The following is a 20,331-nucleotide window of genomic DNA, read 5'->3' on the forward strand; positions in this document are numbered from 1 at the left end:
TCTCTCTCTCTCTAGACATAAGAAGACATCAAGTGTTCGATGCAAAATCTCTCTCTCACAGGCCCAAATGCTCTCTCTCTCTACACATACGAAGAAGAGGAAGAAGACCTCCATGTTTTTGATGTGAGGCTTCTCTCTCTCCTACGCACACATATAAGAAGAAGAAAATGAAGAAGACGTAGTCCAAGTTTCAATGTGAGGCTGCTCTCTCTCTCATGGACCCATATGCTCCCTCTTTCTCTCCAAATATAAGAAGAAGAATACGACTTCCAACGCTCTGCCCCCCCCCCCCCCATACTACCAAAAAAAAATCACAAGGACAATAAAAAGACAAGCCCTCTCTCTGTACATATGAGAAGATGACATTCAACTGTTCAATGAGAGGTCTTTCACTTACACATGAACCCCAATGCTCTCTATCTAAACAACCCCCCCCCCCCCCCCCCTTCCAAAAAAAAACACTTTAGGGCAGCCAAGGTATTTGGGTGCCCGCTAGGCCGTCCAGGACCCCTGGCCACCTAGGAAATCGAATCCACCGTCGTGAACACTGGGTGGCACATCAAGTGGATCTTACTACTACCAAGGTTTATTAGAAATCTATTATTATCAAGCTCTTTTCCTACATCACAATACAAAAATGTTCTTTAGAAACAATACCACAGTGAGAGCACAGGCAATCATTATCACATGCTGTGCCACCATGAATCCCTTTTGGATGTAAGAATTCCTAACCCCCCCCCCCCTTCTCTTTTTTCTCTTCTCTCTCTTTTCTACTTGAGACAGTCATCTCATTTGGGAAATGAGAACATTTACAGCCTATTTAAAAGCTTCTAATCCCCGAATTCTTCAAGAATCTTCAGTCTTCACAACCAATTTCACAAAAAAAGCACCCCAGAGAGCATTTTGAAAACTCACATCTTGTTCACTGGACAAAGGAGGTTGCAGTTCCCATAACATGAAACAAAACACATTCTTAACTTGAAACCGCAAGCTGAAACTTGTTCTAAGGAGGACTCTCTGCTACCACTGAAGAGTCATTCTGATACACAATTTTTTCCACAGAAAATACTTGCAAATCCATTTCTGGAATAATGAAGTATAGTTAATCATCAAAAAAGAGAGAACTCTCTGTTACATGAATCTTATGAATAGGAACCAACTCGCAAATGACAAAATTTTCTACTCCTTTCTCAACTGAGAAACCACAAAAAGTTTATAAATTACAAAACAGAAATCCAGTTATTCCCTTTCAATAGATGTCTCCAATGAATCGTGATGCCATCATGCTGCTACAATAGAATATAAATCAAAATTATTCGAGAAGGAAAGAAGAAGAGTAAGATATGCATAACTAGAGAAGGAGAATAGGTGGGCGAAAAATGGACTGTCCAAGACAAACTTAGGTTTTTGGACATTCTTATATTTATATATTTTGTTAAAAATGTAAGGCTACAAATATGCCCATGGCAAATGTCAACTATGCAACATATGAACATAAATCAACTACAACAAATATAAAATTCAATTTAAAAGTCTACCTTTGCACATCATGGTATATTCTTAATAAATCCCCTCAAGTTGTGCATTAGCAACAATCATGGACAGCTTTCCCTTTAGAGGTCTATGTTTCTTTTTGGTCAGCCCTTTTGTGGAAAATATCTACCACCTATTCATTGGTCCCAACAAACTCCGCAAATTTTTCTGTCTTCATTTTTCTCGTCCACAAAGTGCTAATCCATTGCAATATGTTTGGTCCTTCCATGAAGCACTAGATTCGTGGAGTTAATTAGTGCACTTTGATTATCACAATATTCGAAAAAATGCAGGGCGGCACCTAGGAGGCTGGTGGGATAGTGTTTTTGGATGCCCAAAGTGGAAGAACAGGGGTGGGAGGTGTCTGAAAAAATAGCTCTAGGTCTAAAATCTAAATTTTATGTGAAAATTGCATATTGACACATTTTTGCTACATTTTTTACGTTCAATCAAATCCAGACTCCAAAGACAAACCAAAGTATTTGAGATATAGACAATTAGATAAAAACAATTTAAAAACAAAAAGGAAATTACAATCCGACATTCAAATTCAGTACTATACATAACACATAGTCCATAGTCCATAACTCCATTCATACACTCCATAGTCCATAACAATCACCATGAGTACTATCCCAGTCCATAGTCCATACCCCACACACAAAAATGCGCATTTTTTCTTCTTTTTTTTCACTCAGTTGTAAAAAAAAGGGGCTTAGGTCACGTAAAACCTAAAGCCCCCTTATTTAGGACGGGGTGGGGGAAACAAAAATGCCCCTCTCACCCCTAAGCAGGGACAGTATGCCCCCGTCCTGGGGAAGGGGCCCAGGGACCCAACTCCCAGAAGGGTCACCTAGGCTTGGGCAATGCATGCAGGCCCGCCTAAGCGACCGCCTAGGCACTGGACGTGCCTATTTTTGAAACTATGTCCTATGTGCTTGACACTACCACTGTCCTTTGTTTCTTGCTGCACCAGGATAACAAGTTGCTTCCCGTAGGCACACAATAACTAGTAACTGCTCTACTTGGGACCCCAATCCAGTCTGCAACTGAAAAAGTTAAACCTTAAAGGATTCATATACCAAGGATTATTTTCAAAGTAAAGCAACCCATTATTGGTGGTGCCCTCTTGGCAGCCTCTAAATTATCTCCTCTTGGATTATGCATGTGCAAATTTACATAATTAACTGCATAAGATACATCGGGTCCTGTAATGTACCAACAATACTTCTGTATCTATTGGACTTGAAATAGGTTTCCCTACAACTTTCATTATCTCCCCATCTCCTATTCAAAATTTTAGGTGTAGAGACTCGTTTTCATTTAATATCTTTGTCCTTTTCGAAAGATCCAAAACATATTTGAGTTGCCCAAGAATCATCCCATCTTTCTTTCAACTTTTATACCTAGAAAATAATTTAGATTTCCCAGAACCTTCATTTGAAATGCATTAAGAGAACTTCTTTAATGTGATTCACCTTCTTCAACAAGCTTCATGTGAGAATGATGTTGTCTACATAAAATAGTCGAATGGTGATATCTTTTCCATCATGCTGAATAAATAATCAACAGTCCACCGGGGTTCTATAAAAGCTATAGTTCCAAATTACCTTACAAAGCTATCAAACTAAGCTCGTTACGCTTGCTTCAACCCATATCTTGCCCAATTTAATTTGCACATGATGAGTTTTGGATCTGCACTATATCCCATTGGTTGCTCCATACATGCTTCTTTCAAATCCCATGAGTCCAACAAGGATATCTCCCAATTATGGGCTAATGCAACGGATAAAATAACTCTAATCATTCCCATTTTCTCCACAAGACTTATATGTTTCATCATAGTCTAGCCTATATTCTGGATTATATCCCTTTACAAGTAGCCTCGTTTAAACCACTCAATGGAACCATGCGCCTTACACTTTATTTTAAACACCCATTCTAACCCCACAGAATTTCTTAATTTACACCCTGGGAGTTGGGACAATCACCCATGATATACATCTATGTGTCAAGAAAACTTGATGTTCAATAGAAAGGTCATAACATACTCACCTTTCTATGGTTGGCAAGTGTGGGCCAATCTCATGAGTTGATTTTGGTCCCCAACATCTATCGAATGTGAAGTCTTACATCTTGAATTGATCGCTCTTGAGTACTAGGGACGTGTCAGGCTCTTACTTATTAGCCCCTACTTCTTTATGCACAATTTCTATACTTCAGTTGTCCTTCATGGGCAACACCCTCTTTTTCCTCTTTGATAGACTATTAACTCTTGGGCACATCTTTCATGTGCAACACTTCAATCTCCCACAAATGAAGGACTTCTAATAGCTACTAGTCCATCATTTAATAAGTTTTGAATCAATTTTGAGAGCTACAGTGCATAAAAAATAATCAATCTTGAGTTTTTTGAATGTCTTCTCCTAAAATTTTTGGAGGCTTTGGAAGGGAATATATTCAGCTTTCATCAAATGTCACATGTCAAGAAATTAACATTCTCTCCAATCTTGGATAATAACATCAATATCCTAAGTGCATATCACTATCGCTCATGAACACACATCTTAGCTTTCAGCATCAACTCATCTCTTTGACTTCCATCCACAAGAACCTCACAATAGCATGCTATAATCTGGGTGCCTTCTATGAAAAATAAAATATCATGCTTTCCACCGTATTCATGGAAGGCAACCAATGAATAACATGCATCACAGTGTGAAAAGTATCACTCAGGAGATTTGGAGACTCCAATGGATTGCATCATACATAGGGTTGCCTTTCTTATATGTTTATCTATTCTTTCAGCTAAACCATTTTGTTGTGTTGTATGAGGACATGAAAGCTCTTTCTCAATTCTGATGATGAAAAGGAAGTATCTGAACTTATCAGATGTGTACTCCCCTCCTCCGTCACTTTGGAATCAAGTAACATGGTGTTGCACATATGATTCAACAAAGGAATGAAATTTAACAAAGACATCTTCAAGAAAAAATCCAAGTGAATCTATGGCAATTATCAATGAATAGAACATAGCTTTTAGAGTGAGATCTAACTTTCATAAGACAAGGACGCCAAACATCAAAATGTATTAAATATAAAGGACCACCTTTTGTTATTAACATAGAAAGGAAGGTTCCAATGTTTGCCAAGTCAACAGCTTGAACATAAAAATTGACTACTTTTATTATTTCAATTACATTAAATCAAGCTGGCTCCTTTCAGAATCTCAAGAGGACCTTGCCCACAATGAGCAAGTTATTGGAGCTATATTGATGGAGGGCAAAATTTCTTTTTTTATTTAGTTTTAGTTTTCGGATTTATTTCTAGGGATTTTTAAATTTTTTGGGATACTAGGGTTTTTATTTTTTTATTTATTTTATAAATATTATTCATATTCACAGGTACTGTTCACAGGGGTAAAACTGTCATTACGAAATTTAAGTTATATAGGTCATTTTAATCATAGTATGGACATGTAATGTATTTGAACAATAATACCTGAAAAATATTGCAATTGCAAAATTTAGATGTAAAAAAGTACATACTAACCTTTCTTCTTTTCCCAAAGAGACTTATAGAAATAGGTACGGCACAAGGCATTTGAGACCCTGAGATCAAACAACTTACCATATAAACACACAAAATCAATCGTTTTCTTCATCAATAAAAATCATATCGATGTAAGTATCTTATCAATAATAGAACTACAGAAAAGTAATATGTCGTATATTTTTATACCAATGGCATTAAAAAAAAACCAAAGTTAAATAAATTAAGAAAGAAAATAAAGTTAAACAAATTAAGAGAGAAAATAACATGTTCCAACGCTCCAAATTCACCGCATAAAGAGAGGAGAGAAATTTAATAGGATGATAGAGAGAGTTCGTTGTATATAGAGAGAGAAGAGATAAATTTAAGAGGATAAAAAGAGTTCGTCGGAGATATCTGTTCCAATTTTCTAAATTCACCGTATAGAGAGAGAGAAGAGAGAAAGAGCATGTTTCCTAAATAAGCTCACTATAAAATTATGCCTTTCTATTTATCTCTCTCTTCCACACCAATTTTGGAACCTTATCTCTCTCTTTCTATATATCTCTCTCTCTCTATTTATCTCTCTCTCTCTCTCTCTTGATCTCTATACACCAATTTTCATTCTAAAATTATACCTTTTTATTTCTCTCTCTATCAACGTTCTCTCTCTCTTCTACACACCAATTTTAGGAACCTTATCTCTCTCTATATCCGCATCAATTTTAGGAATCTTAGATTGGTGTTGGGAAGAGGGAGAGAGGGATAGAATGGATTTAGGAACTTTAGATTGGCGTTGGAGGGAGGGAGGGACAGAGAATGGATTTTAAGAACCTTAGATATGGGAAGAGGGAGAGAGAATGGAAAGAGAGAGGGCAATTATGGAATAAGAAAAGGACATGTGGGGCAAAAAAAGTGAGGGTGTTCCTCTCGGTTAATGTATAAAATAGAGAGTAACACCCTCGCTATTTATGCACCACTTGTCCTTTTTTTATTCTATAATTGCCCTCTCTCTCTCTCCATTCTCTCTCTCCCTCTTCCCACAATCTAAGGTTCCTAAAATCCATTCTCTCTGCCCCTCCCTCTTCCCAATGCCAATCTAAGGTTCCTAAATCTATTCTCGCTCTCCCCCTCTTCCCAACGCCAATCTAAAGTTCCTTAAATTGATGCGGATATAGAGAGAGAGAGATAAATAGAAAGAAAGAGATAAGATTCCTAAAATTGGTGCGTGGAGATCATGAGAGAATGATATAGAGAAAGATATATAAAAAGAGAGAGATAAGGTTCTCAAAATTGGTACGAGGAAAAGAGAGCATTGATAGAGAGAGAGAGAGAAATACAAAGGTATAATTTCATAATGAAAATTAGCGCGTGGAGATCATGAGAGAGAGATAAGGTTCCCAAAATTGATGTGGAAGAGAGAGCATTGATAGAGAGAAAGAAATAAATAGAAAGGTACAATTTTAGAATGAGCTTATTTAGGAAACATGCTCTTTCTCTCTTCTCTCTCTCTATATGGTGAATTTATAAAATTGGAACAGATATTTCCAACGAACTCTCTTTATCATCCTCTTAAATTTCTCTCTTCTCTCTCTATATACAACAAACTTTCTCTATCATCCTCTTAAATTTCTCTCTTCTTTCTCTATGCGTGGAATACGTTATTTTTTCTCTTAATTTGTTTAACTTTATTTTCTCTCTTAATTTGTTTAACTTTGGTGTTTTTTTTTTAATGTCATTGGTATAAAAATATACAACATATTACTTTTGTGTAGTTCTATTATTGATAAGATACTTACATTGATATGTTTTTTATTAAAAATTTTATTGATGAAGAAAACAACTGATTTTGTGTGTTTATATGGTAAATTGTTTGATCCTAGGGTCTCAAATGCCTTCCGTCGTACCTACTTCTATAAGTCTCTTTGGGAAAAGAAGAAAGGTTACTACCTATTTTTTTACATCTAAATTTTGCAATTGCAATATTTTTCAGTTATTATTTACCTTTCAATGAAGGTTAACAACCTTCATATTGAAGGTAAGTCATAGTGATTCCTTTTATTTATTTTTTTCCATTAATTCTTTCAATTGTTCCGATTTTTTATGTATGTTACATATTTTTTAAGTGTCACTCATGATGATTGTATATTATTTTTAATCTTAATCAAATATTACTAATGTATTTTAGTAGTAAAATAATAAACATTATATAAATTTGCATATAATTGTCTTTTTGAATTATTGGTATCATATCTACGATAGGATAATTACATTGATATGGTTTTTATTGATATTTTTTTTGATGAAGAAAACGACTAATTTTGTGGGCTTAATTGTGCAATATGGTAAATTGTATGATCCCAAGGTCTCAAATGCCTTGCACTGTACCTACTTCTATACTAAGACGAAAGGTTAGTACCTATTTTTTTACATCAAAATTTAGCAATTGCGATATTTTTCAGGTATTATTTACCTTTGAATAAAGGTGTACAACCTTCATATTGAAGGTAAGTCATAGTGATTCCTTTTATTTTAGTTTTCCAATATTTCCATTTGTATTTTTTAGGTGTTCATATTGAAGGTAAGTCGTAGTAATTTTTTACAAATTTTTACATTACCTCTATATTTTTTTAGGTGTTATTCCCAATTTTTTATGCACGTTCATATTTTTTAAGTGTCATTCATGATGATTATATATTACTTTTAAATTTCAATCAAATATTACTAATTTATTTTAGTAGTAAAATAATAAATATTATATGATTTTGCATATAATTGTCGTTTCGAATTATTGTCATGACTTATTTTGTTTAGAGTAATGTTTCCCATTCCTAATTATTACAAGAAAATAAAATCATAATAGATTATAAAACTTAAAAATTAAGTTCTTTAATTATTTTCAAATTTAAGCCTTGCATTATAACACTTAAAATTTTAATCTTATATAACACTTCATTATATTTAATAAGAATTTTATTTTTGATGCCAAAAATGTTATGAGTTATTAATATCTTAAATATCTCAAAAATAATTTTAATCATACTTTTATGTTTATGTGACATGTTATGGAAACTAAAATTTCTTCTATTTTCTTTATTTTTAATTTTTTTCTACTTTCTTTATTTTTTATATTTCCTATTTTAAAAAATTTCAAGTTATGTTGTAAGTAAATAATGTATTTACTAATATAAGTAGAAATATATTCAATTATATTACGAAATAATCTCATTGGAAATGCTGAATCTACGATTTTCTATATTTAATATCACATGCAACGCACGTGCCTAACACGAGTAATATATAAGGTGTGGTGCCCTGAGAGGTTAATTTCCACATGATTTTTAGAAATTGAAAGAGAGAAAAGCTTAGGCTTTTGGAACCCTAGCTTGGGAAGTGGAAAAGACATCCTAAGTTTCTTTGAATTATGTTTGTGTTTGGCTTTGTTTCTTGTTGATTTCTATGTTCTCTCAAATTCTCATGCATCAAATTGGTATCAGAGCCCGCGATCTACCTAGACGGTCCTGTAGCAATGTAGAGAAATCATTGTAGCACTGTACGAAGGTCACTGTAGCGAAGAGTTTTTGTGCCCTAGCTCAACAACAAAAAGGGGAAGTTACTGTGGGGGTCCAGGGTTTGCTGATTTTTGCCAAATTTTTGCAAAACAACTATGATCTTGCTGATTTCAACAGTTTTTGCTGATTAATTGCCTCGGGTTTATGATTTCAGTGAAGCCATGGCAGCGAGAAGGGGCCATAGAAAGGGGATTTTTGTAGTTCCGCACCGTGATCCCATAGATTGCAGAATTGAGGAACTTGAAAGGCAAGTTCGGCAGCTAGTGCAGCAGTTCGCAAGCCTCAATAAAGGGCAAGGCGGCAATCTTTCAGCCCAGGAGGATCACGAGTACACGCCCTTTCTTTCACTTTTGCGCTCCACGTGGGGAGTCGAATGTTGAGGATAGCAATAAAAGACCTAGATGTGGGGAATATCACTCTAGGGTTTTCAATCTGAAGGATGAGACTTTTTATTCTGACACAGATGACGTAGAAAGTCAGCAAGTTGTAGAATGGGATTCACCACCAATTTTCGATATATACTCAAATGAACAACAAGATTTCTTAGGATATTTGATCTATGATAAGGATCAAAATGACGATGAAGAGATTTTGAAAGAGGTGAAGAATATGGTGAGAAGGCAGCCGGAGGATTGATCAAAATCATGGCCATTGAAGATCTCATTAATATCTAAGAGGTAGTGCATTCAAGAAATTCAGGGTATTGGAATCAGAGTAGTGTAGTGGAAGCATGGTCGATTCAGAATCGGCAAATTGTGGCCTTGATTCCTTAATATACATATCAGAATCCGTTTCTTGAGGAATTATTTTTACCACGAATAATATTTGAGCCAACAAAGAAAAAAAAGGTTACAGGAAATGTTTTTTATGATGAATTCCTCTTTAGCACACTTCAAACCTCTAGGCTAAGTTTTCTCCAACTAGGGGAGAATGATGGAGGGCAAAGAGTATTCTTATTTTTTATTTACATTCAACTTTAAAGGATGTATATTATAGTTTTAGTTTTAGGATTTATTTATAGGTTTTTTTATTTTTTAGGGATCTAGGATTTTTAGTTTTTTATTTACTTCATAAGTACTATTCAAAAGTATTGTTCACAGGTACTGTTCATAGGGGTAAAACTGTCATTACAAAATTTAAGTTTAAGTTAGCCTATATAGGTCATTTTAATCATTATATGGACAGGTAATGTCTTTGAAAATTGAACTACAATATATGAGGTGTGGGGCTACAATATATGAGGTGTGGGGCGTTGAGAGAGTCAATTTCGACATTTTTAGAAATTGAAATAAAGAAAAGCATAAGCTTTTGGAACCCTACTTTGGGGAATGGAAAGAAACCCTAAGTTTCTGACTTATGCTTGTGTTTGGCTTTCTTTCTTACTGATTTCTTTGTGGCAAGATCCTTCACGAACACAAGTCAAGACTAGATCTTAAGCACTTCAAACCATCAACTAGTTGCGACTTGAAATAACATTCCACTTAACTTTTGAAACTAAAAAGGAATTAAGCAAAGAAAAGAAACCCAAATATGAGAAGAGAATGGCAGTTCCAACTCCAATGATGAGAGGTGTAGTGTCATCCCCTGTAATGACTTTCCCTTTACCAACATACAGAACCAAGAAAGAAAACATACATGCATCAGATGCCACATACCTGTCATCCCCAATATTCATAATCCAAGATGTGAAAATGGGTTGGGGTTATGATATGCTCAGATTGGAAATTGAATGCGTCAAGCCAGTAAGAATATATTAAAACACAAGATCATGATGGGAAACACTGGGAGGTTGTGGTTCATTTGTTTCCACAAAGCTGACATATAGTGGACTGGTTGGCACTGGCATGCTAAGAGGATAGTGGCAAAATTCCCTGGGGATTATGACCTCGTTGTTGATTGTTATAACCAGCATATAATTGATTTCTATAATGTCAGTAAGGGGTATAGAACTGACCCTGTCCACAACCGCGGTTATTTTTTCCTCTTCCACAGCCTCTAGTAGAAATTAGAGATTTAAGAAATGACATTTAAGACGTCATGATTCTCTTCTTCAGCTTCAACTGATTTTGCTTGCGTAAGGCTTCATGCTGCAATAATAGAATTCAGAGCTCATTGAAACTAGGTGTGGGTGGTCTAGACATGGCCAATGTGACAAATATGTCAAATTCATCACCAAATCCTCCAAGCAGGTTGAGTACTTTATCATTATCGCAAATCTCATGGCCATTTACAACTAGTTGATAACAAAGTCCTCTCACCTTTTTTTTACCTGTAGTTTTCTCGCACTCCCACGCATCACATCACATACTTCTTCAACTTGGGCTTTGACAAGACTTACCTAACGACAAAACTCGTTGGGGTTGCCGGAGGTAATATTCTCTCACTTACACTGTTGGAGTTGGCAGGAATATGCATCTGTTTCATCTCCTTTTTGTCATTTTTAACAACAATCTCTTTTTCAATGTGGTAGATGAGAAGATTAGGTTCCATCACGATGTCCCATCAGTCTTAGCCCATGTAGGAATGAAAAAATTTGACTATTCCAGCTCATGAAGTTGGTAGAGTCCAATTTAATAGAGACCATATGTGGGAGCATATCGGGGGACATGGAAAAATTTGTAAGATGAGGAAGCCATATTTGAGGCAAAAGGAGAAAAATCTTTGAATTTTAGAAAACATAAACAGTAAGGAAGCTTAGATTTGAATTCAAATTTATGACGAATTAGGACTTCAGGCTTCTAGAACGGAATCGAGGTTTCAAGAATTAGGGCTTTCAAAGGATTAGGTCTTTCGGTAAGTAATGGAATAGTTCCCCCCCATGGAAGGTAACAAACTCCAAAAGAAGAGAGTGAGGAAATGATAGAAGGGAGAAATATGAGGGATGAATGAGAAGATCAAAAGAGTTTGTGGGAGAACATCAAGATGAAGAAAAATATATGAAGTCAGCAGATCTGATTCGGGATTTTCGGATCTGATTTGAGAGAAACAAAGGGCGGAAGTCGAATTAATAAGATTTAAAGTAGAAAGGAAAATTCATATTTGATTTAATGAGAATAATTGATAAGGTGGAATAATACTGATTAAAAGTGGAAAGAAATTGAGATGACATGGAGAAGGTTGGGATATGCAAAAATAAAAGTAGAAAGGAAAATTCATAGTTGATTTAATCAGAAGAATTGATAAGGTGGAATAATACTGATTAAAAGTGGAAAGAAATTGAGATGACATGGAGAAGGTTAGGATATGCAAAAATAAAATTCGAGATGAGAAAGAAATTAGGATTGAAGAAAAAGAGGATAGGATTGAGAACTGATGTGAAGGACATTGGGGTTTGAGATGAGAATGAGTTAGACTCAAAAAGGGGAGAATAGAATTAGGGTTTCTAATATTCAAAAAGGGAAAGAAATAGAATTAGGGCATGAAAATTATTCAGGAAGTAAAGAAAAACAGAAGATAAGCAAGAGTAGAGAGGAATGGGTGAATGAAGGCTGGATTCTCAGACAAGCTTAAGTTTTGGACGTCGCCACACACACACACACACACACACACACATATATAAAGATTGTAAGATTACATATATACCCAGAGCAATGTCATTTATGACATATAATCATACTCTAAACTAAGACAATTAGAAAGTCAATTTACAAGTCCGCCCTAGCAGAGAAAGCTATATCTTTAGTAGTAATAAGCTTAATTATGGAAGAGGTAGAAAAGGGAAATAAGCAGCCGTTACAATAGGTAATGTCGTACAGGAAATTAGTGAAGTTACTCATTGTGCCAAACCTTTGGAGTTTGTTAATTAGACCTATTTAGGTCTCAAAAACGTTTGGAGTTCTAGTGCACTCCCTCCTTCAGGGATTTGGAAATAGAAATCAGTTTATTTAGTATCTATAGCTGGCAATAAGAGTCTATTGCCTTTTGATGTAGGAAATCTGAGAAAGCAGTAAAATCTGTAAGGAACTAGCCAAACACAAGCACAAGTTGAAAAAACCTATAGTTTCTTCTCCGTACCCCAAGCCAGTCGTCCAAAAACTTAAGCCTTTCTTTCTCTCTCAATTTCTAAAAATCATGTGGAATTACCCCCTCAAGGCCCAACACACCTCTTATATATTTTAATTAATGTTCAAAGCAATTAAATATCCATACAATAATTAAATGACCTAAGAAAACCCCTAACTTAAACACAATTTGTAATGACATCTGTGAACAGTAGCCCGTGAGTAGTACCCGTGAATAGTACCCATGAATAATAACTAGTGAATAGTAACTAAAAATATAAAAAATCCTAGAATTCCTAAAACAACTTTAAAACCCTAAAAATAAACGCTAAAACTAAAATCAAAATATGCATCATTTGAAAATAAATAAAAAATTTAAAAAAGAATAAATTTATCCCGCATCACCTTTGCAAATCAAAAACCTTTACGAGGAAAGAGCACATCCTTTAAGGCAACTTAAAAGTTGTTGGGGTTGGAAACGTCAATAACACAAGTTAGAAGATAAGCCAGCCAACATAGTTGTGAGTCCTGACAGGTGAGGTACTTGAAGGGGGAATTTGAAGCAATAGAGATGCCTCTACTCCTATTTCTAATTGGACATAACATCTATACTACAACACCAAGATTACCTATATGTTACCACATTAGCTAAGTGATTCAATTATTTTCCTTCCTAGCTAACAATCATGATCACATACCTCCAAGCAGGACTCCACATGTCCAGAAGCAAAAAAGAACAAAAGAGAGAGACACATAATCAAAAGCAATACAATTAAATTAACAAATGACATAAACACCTGAGCCCCAGTTAAAGGTCATGCCCTCCATTCTCACTAACACTTTCAAAAAATTCTCTTTCCAAAATGAGTAAGGGCCTGTAATCCCCACCGATCTACCCACAACAACAAAAACAAACTGACATAAACAAATTCAATCAGAAATGCCAACGACAACATTACTGATTAGTCTATTTCTGGAAACAATAAAGGGAAAAGGAAAAGCTATATATAAGAATCATTTCTACTTTTTAAGTTCCATATAAAGAGACAGTACCAGATTCCTTGCTGTTTTCCCTGTATCTTTTCGCGAGTGAACAAAGACCATAGCCTGATATCCATGCTTCAATGAATCTACAACCTGATACAACAATATGCATAGGTAGGTTTAACATAGAAAGAAAACTTCATCTAATAAAGCAATGATTACTTAAATGCAGCTTTAAAAAATATACTATAGCAGATTTCATGTAAAAGAAATCCATGTGGAATAGCAAACCTTATTATAGCAGATTTCATTCAGAAGATCATTACGAGCAGCAAAGTTCTTCTCAGTTATGCCAATATATTGCTGAGCAAGGGGAACAGGACGGTAACTAGAATCAAAGAAGAATAACCCCTTCTCAGACACCCTCAAAAATTGCGCCACCTATATGATGTAGCCGAGAAACCATGAGAAATGAAGTAAACCATGTGAAAGAACAGAAAGCAAGGGGAACAAATGACACATTAACATGCGCGTCAATTTTGTGAAGTTCAGTGCCCTGCAGACCTCCAAATAATTAGGCAGTGTGGCCGAGAGACCCACAATCCGTATCATGGTTTGTGTTGACTCCACCTGTAGAAATTTGATTAAAAGAAATTGCCGATAAATAAGGTCTCCAGTACTTCCAATTACAAAAGGCCCATCAATGTCATTCCAGAAAGTCTTGACTCTTGAGTTGCTTGTAAATTACAATAATTTAAAATCAGGAAATAAACCATCATTGTGGCCAAAAATGTTTCGACCTCATATTGCAGCTTCTACATTTTCATCTGCCAAGAGCACAGCAAAAACATGCATATTTTCCCAGTGACATTTCTTACCTGGCGAAGAGTCCGTGCAACTAAAGCTTCAATTACAGGACCTCTATCATCATTTAGCAGATGCACTTCATCAATTATTAAGAGCTTCACAAGCACTGATAGCGACATATCATTGCTCTTGCGGGTAATCACATCCCACTTCTCAGGTGTTGTCACTATCATCTGAATCACACAAGAAAATGTAGCCATTATTTATCATTCCTAGACAATAATATGAAAGAAAAATCAATGATACAGTTTCAAGCACGTGCAGCTACCTGCGTTTGCTCAAGTTCATTCTTTGTAAGCTGCATATCTCCTGTAAGTTCTCTGACATTCAAATTCAAGGGTGCCAAACGATGACTAAATGTAGACGCTACCTCAGCTGCTAAGGCCTGAAATGAAATGCCTATGCAGTATGAGTAACCAAAAACTTACATCAAAGTTCACATTAGCGAAAAAAAAAAAAAAAAAAAGATCTGAGAGGAAACCTTCATAGGAGCAACATAGACAACTTTGAATTCATCCCTTAGCAGAATACCATTCTTAAAATGCTGCCCAATCTGCAAAAATGTATATGTTTCACTTTCTAAATTACACACTTTTGAGTGTAAAAATAAGTAAAACTTCATATTCTAGATAGAAAAGAACAAGATCAATGTCAATTTTCAAGAGAAAGAAGCACAAATTATCATAGTTTGAAACTAGTTCATCCAAGTGCTAACCTCATGCAGGATAGTAATCATTGCAATATTTGTCTTGCCAGCACCAGTTGGGGCACAGACCTGCCACAGATGTCCCCAAGAAATAAAATTGGAAAGTAGCAGAAGAAATATGGCTCTGGAGAACCTTAGTTTAATTGAAGCAGCACCCAATTGCATGTTCTACAAAATTTGTTAACAGTAGGTATACTTCCTGATCCGTACCAGGATATTTTCGTTAGTGTAATATGCAGTGCGAAAGATCCAGCTTTGTATACGGTTTAAACTTTTGTAACCACAAAAAGCAGCTTGAGAAAAATCATCTAACTCTGATATTTCAATCTGGCAGAAGAGACATCAAGCTGGTACAATGAAACAAAACAAAGAAAAGCACAAGCTACAAGTAGAAAGCTGCAAAGAAACTTTGAGAAGAATGCGGCAACCTGTCAGGATAGCATCAAGTCCAAGATAACTTAACTATTAACCTAAATAGTTCAAGCCCAGAAGCAGATGATATACACCACAACTGATAGTATCTAATCGAAATATTTTCAAGAAATGATTGGGCCAAAAAATTTGAGTTAGCTGTCTACAGGATTCCCTTCAAATATCAGAATCAATCAACAATATTTAAACATGTTCTTTGCTTGATATAGGCTACTTGCATGAGTTACCTAATTACATTCAACCAAATTTCAACTATTCTGCTGGTGCGTGTCTTAAATTCCAAAAAGAAAAAGCATCCCTATTTTCTTTCATTTCCTTTATCGTTAAACAACAGCACTGAAAAAAGGGAAAAGAAGAAAATGCTTAGGAGTGGAGTGATGAGAAAATACCAGTTTCTCCCCAGGTTTCATTGGTGATGTTGATGTTGGAGGAATTCTGACTTCTTCATATCCCCTATAGGAATTCCTCACAGTTCCTTGAGGAAGAGCAGTAGCATAAGATGAATCCTGACCTTTCCCAAACAGATCATCACAAGGCTGTTTCTTTTCACTTGCAAGGAGCAAAGATGAAAAGTTCAATACTGTTGAAAATTCATTATCAACCCCACGGTCTGCTCCTCGTTTATATCGCTTTTCTTCCTTGCGTCGAAGCTTATCAATTTGACGTTCAGATTCCATTTTAATAGTGACCTGGATGATGTACAGGTAGTTTTTCCCTTAAACTCCCACCCTATGCGAACCGTTATTTAAACCAATTCTCCGAAGTATATCTCATGCATGCACAAAGCAATGATACACTGAATAAAACTTTTACAAGCGATAGCAAGTTAACCTGAGTTCCGTAGCTAGGCATCCGTGGTTGAGTAGTTGAGGCCACTTTCTCAGTCCTCAGATTTAAAAACCCATGACGAATAGCATCTACCAATTTCTTTCGATTCTGTAAACGTCATTCAATTAAACTTATAAGAAAGGAACTGCAGTTTCTTCAGATCAATTATAGACACACAAAAAGCAGCCCAACACTAGGCAAAGCAATATTGAGACTGCTATTTATCCAACTCGTCCGTACGAAAAGCCAACATAGCTGTTCATAAGATTTAACACAATAATGAATAACTTAAAAACAAAAACAAATAAATTCTAGCAATATTTTTCTAAATTGCACAAGCTCAGTGGCTCAGCCAATAGATCCAGACATGCATTGAATATCCAACGAGTCCTGCTCAATATCAGTGACAAAAGGCATTCAAACAAGAATGATCAGGTGCTGAAAATACAAGCCTTACAGATAAGAGTTCTTCGATCATGTCAAACGAACTGTCTCCGACGAGGTCTAACAAGTCACCGGCAATCTTCATAACATAAGAAAATGTTTCAACCAGTCAGAATTTAACATGCCATAAAAATAGAAACTGCCACTATGTTTGTCGAAGCATCTCGAAAACAAAATCGAAGCTTCTATAAAACAGAAAAAAAGTAGTAACTATTACAGTACCTCATCACCAGGTTTATCTGATTCGAGCACTCGACAAATGGCCATGGCTAATTCATCTCCAGAAAGCTGTGAACCACCTCCCTTGACTATCTGATCACATATATCTTTCAGCCATCTTAAACTTGCATTTCCTTTGCCAGCACCATCAACAGATATATCAAAATCATGTGGCTTCTCTGGCAGTATACCATAACCTCCAAAGTTTTCATCAAAGGAACCTTCCTCAATATCATGAGAAACATCTCCCACCAAAAACCGGCCTGGTGCTTTGAAAACAAGGTTGATGCCAAATTCACATGAAGATTCATCAACTTCATCAACTTTGCCAGGTGCATCCCCACGTTCTATTGACTGCAAAGACCAGACCTTATGAGCTAGGGAGGCAGCTTTCTGCAAGCTAGCATCAGAGGCTGTATGTCCCAGAAGTGCTTGCAGCTCTCTTCTAAATGCACATTTCAGAGAAAAGCAGTCTCAAATCAGTATCTATTTCTGAAACATAACACTAAGCAGCAAACCAAACCTCCAACTATGCATTAAGCATGTAAAGGGAAAATGAGCCATAGTAATTTTTGACTTACTTCTTGCTAGTGATTGTTTTACTCCAACCTGAATCCACTCCTAAAGCACAAAAAATGTCATAAACAGTTTTTGCTACCATTTGGACTTCCTCTGATGTCACCTCGCCGTCTATCAACTCTAGCACAGACCCAAGAAACTCTCTATACACCTGTTGTAGATCAATTGAGGCTGCAATAGGAAGGAAGCCACTATGAAAACATGGAAACCGAAAGACAACAAATGTGCAGGTAACAGTAACTACTAAAGGAAGTAGGAACAGAATGCATGTGGATGCACAATGAGCTGAAATGTATGAATCTTCTTTTCTTATGACAAGAACAGATCATAAATGAAAATAAAAGCGAAGTATTTCCAAGTGTTATTTGAGCAAGTTTAATTAACAATCAATGAACAACATCAGAGGTTCCACATTTAAGAAATACTGATCCCAAATTCCTTCGGACAAAAGACCAGTGTGTGAATTGTACCACACCTGCAAGAAAAAGGTTTCTGAAAATGAAGAACCAAAGTATGCTCAGAGCCAATTATCGAAACTCACAAACATACAAACTCTAGGTCATTTCAAGTCACCAGTAATACCTTGCAGAAGTTATTAGACAAAAACTCTCATAAAAAATCAGTGGGATTGCAATGATTTACCCATAAAAGGATACAAAACGAACACGAGAAAGCAACAAAAGAAGAAAGTAAAAAACAACATTGAGATAATATTAGTGCCTACAAATGAAAGATACCAAAGAATAAAATAAAGCAAAAAATACCCAAAACGGACCACGATACTGCTTTTAAAATTAAGAGAGGAAACTGTTACCTCAAGTTGCTTACCAATAAAGCAGACAAATAGAGAAGTAAATAATGCAGGGAGAAGAGAAAGAAAACAAAAATATCAAACTGGTGGGGAGTCACCCAATAGAAAGGTCCTGCCTACTGTTGCCTGCACGTAATAGTGAAACCACTAGGTCATCGCCCCTTCTTGGAACATGCTAAAAAGTGACTGAAGGCTCTCGACAAAGATCATGAATCTCCTCTATAGTGTCCGCGAGTTGTCACGGAGAGGGGCCACACTGTTGAATCCAACAAATGGTTTATGGAATCACCCTCAATTAGTATGGGGCCCGGGAACGATTTAAAGAAATATATGCGACCCCATGAGCATGTCCAAAGCTTCAGCTCTATTGGCATTTCCAACCCCACTTGAGCCTGTACAAGCAATACGAGTAAATCACAAATGATATCTAATGACAACCCCCACACCAGATGCACCATGGTTAAAAAAATTACTCCCAACAAAGCTGACTTTAAGTACCACCAGAAAAGCCCATTCAATGAACAATCTTCTGGTGCTCAATTATTTGTCACCTCCGACCATTTCCACATCAAGTCCTCATATGAAAACCTTTTTTTTAGCAAGGGTCCAACAGCTGAACATGTCTCTTACTTGATTTTCTACAACACCGGGTCTCGGAAACTTCCCCTAAAATAATTCTGTTCCACTCTAAGCATAATCTAATAAAATGGGATCACAGCTGAGTTTTGACAATGTACTACCTTTTTTCTTACAAAGGTGCAATATCTCTAACTTGCAACCACCTAAACTGGTGATCTTGGAAAAGCCCAATGTGCCTCAAAGAGGCGAGGCATATGAATCCAAATTTCCCTCGCGTAAGGGCAATCAATAAATAGGCCCACTGTCTTCCTTGTCACTGCCCATGAGGCAATGGAAGTTGTACACCCCAATGCCTTTTCTGATGGAAGTTAACATTAAATAAAACGAGTTACATCGATACTGTCGATACTGTGAGGTTCACCAGGCATGGACCCCAGCAGTTTCGTGGTCCCTGAGTGGAGGACCAAAAGAGACGAATGAGAGGGGCTTATAAATATGCCCAGTTACAAAAGCGGACAAAAGGATAGCAGGGTAGGGGCTTATAGATTTGCCCTTTTACAAAGACTATGCAAAAGTGAACAAAAGAAAACTGGGTAGGGGCTTATAAATTTGCCCTTTTACACAGACTATATAATTATCATTCTGTTATATATGTTGCCGAGCAGCTGCTTTAGCGAGTGCGTCTGCGGTTGCGTTTACGGTCCTCCGAGTGTGCTTCCAAGTCACTACCAAGTCCTTGCATAAGTGATCGATCTCATCAAAAATATGGCCCATATACCAAGGTGGATCGCTTTTCCCAGAACCCCACTTAATGATGTTTTTGGCGTCTCCTTCAATCTGTAAGATTCTACCCCAAGAATGATTAAAATTCTTGATTCCAATTAGTAAGGCCTTGGCTTTTGCTATTTGCGAGTCCTTTATTCATATGTATTCTGAGTAGGTGAGGACTTCTCCTTCATGATTTCTATACACTCCCCCAATGCCTACCGGACCAGGGTTTCCCAAGGATCATCCATCAAAGTTGAGCTTTATATGGCCCTCTGAAGGGGGAGACCATCGAGGGACACTTTTACCCTTGTGATGGCTAAGATTAAGGAGATTTTCGCATTCTCACATAAAGGAAGAGGCGGAGATACCGACAAATAATTTATGATGGGAGGCCCAAAAAATAACAGAGGATGTTATTTTTTGGAACAGGGTCTGGAGTGTATTCTTTTCCCCTCGAAAGATCCTAGAGTTTCTTTC

At 36.3% G+C, this 20,331-nt stretch overlaps 1 protein-coding gene across 9 annotated transcripts in view; it reads right to left on the reverse strand.

Moving 5' to 3' along the window:
• LOC18428042 (U5 small nuclear ribonucleoprotein helicase) overlaps nt 1–20,331 on the reverse strand; it is a 97,612-nt gene that overhangs the window by 39,518 nt on the left and 37,763 nt on the right. For 4 of the 9 annotated variants that reach the window (XM_088850272.1, XM_088850269.1, XM_088850270.1 and 1 more), the window contains exons 4-16: nt 17,699–17,867; nt 17,121–17,562; nt 16,912–16,977; nt 16,458–16,562; nt 16,016–16,315; nt 15,405–15,521; nt 15,204–15,263; nt 14,970–15,041; nt 14,757–14,873; nt 14,500–14,661; nt 14,186–14,251; nt 13,913–14,062; nt 13,691–13,774 (exon numbers count right to left, since the gene is read on the reverse strand). In XM_088850272.1, coding sequence (XP_088706398.1) covers nt 13,691–13,774; nt 13,913–14,062; nt 14,186–14,251; nt 14,500–14,661; nt 14,757–14,873; nt 14,970–15,041; nt 15,204–15,263; nt 15,405–15,521; nt 16,016–16,315; nt 16,458–16,562; nt 16,912–16,977; nt 17,121–17,562; nt 17,699–17,867 — 1,910 coding nt within the window. Of the gene's footprint in view, nt 1–5,085; nt 5,145–13,690; nt 13,775–13,912; nt 14,063–14,185; nt 14,252–14,499; nt 14,662–14,756; nt 14,874–14,969; nt 15,042–15,203; nt 15,264–15,404; nt 15,522–16,015; nt 16,316–16,457; nt 16,563–16,911; nt 16,978–17,120; nt 17,563–17,698; nt 17,868–20,331 lie in introns of those variants that run through there. The other 5 variants (XM_088850273.1, XM_088850271.1, XM_088850276.1 and 2 more) reach the window with 3 other exon arrangements.

This window comes from Amborella trichopoda, chromosome 10 (genome assembly GCF_054954075.1).
Source record: "Amborella trichopoda isolate Santa Cruz 75 chromosome 10, AtrichopodaSantaCruz75HAP2 v2.0, whole genome shotgun sequence".
NCBI lineage: Eukaryota > Viridiplantae > Streptophyta > Magnoliopsida > Amborellales > Amborellaceae > Amborella > Amborella trichopoda.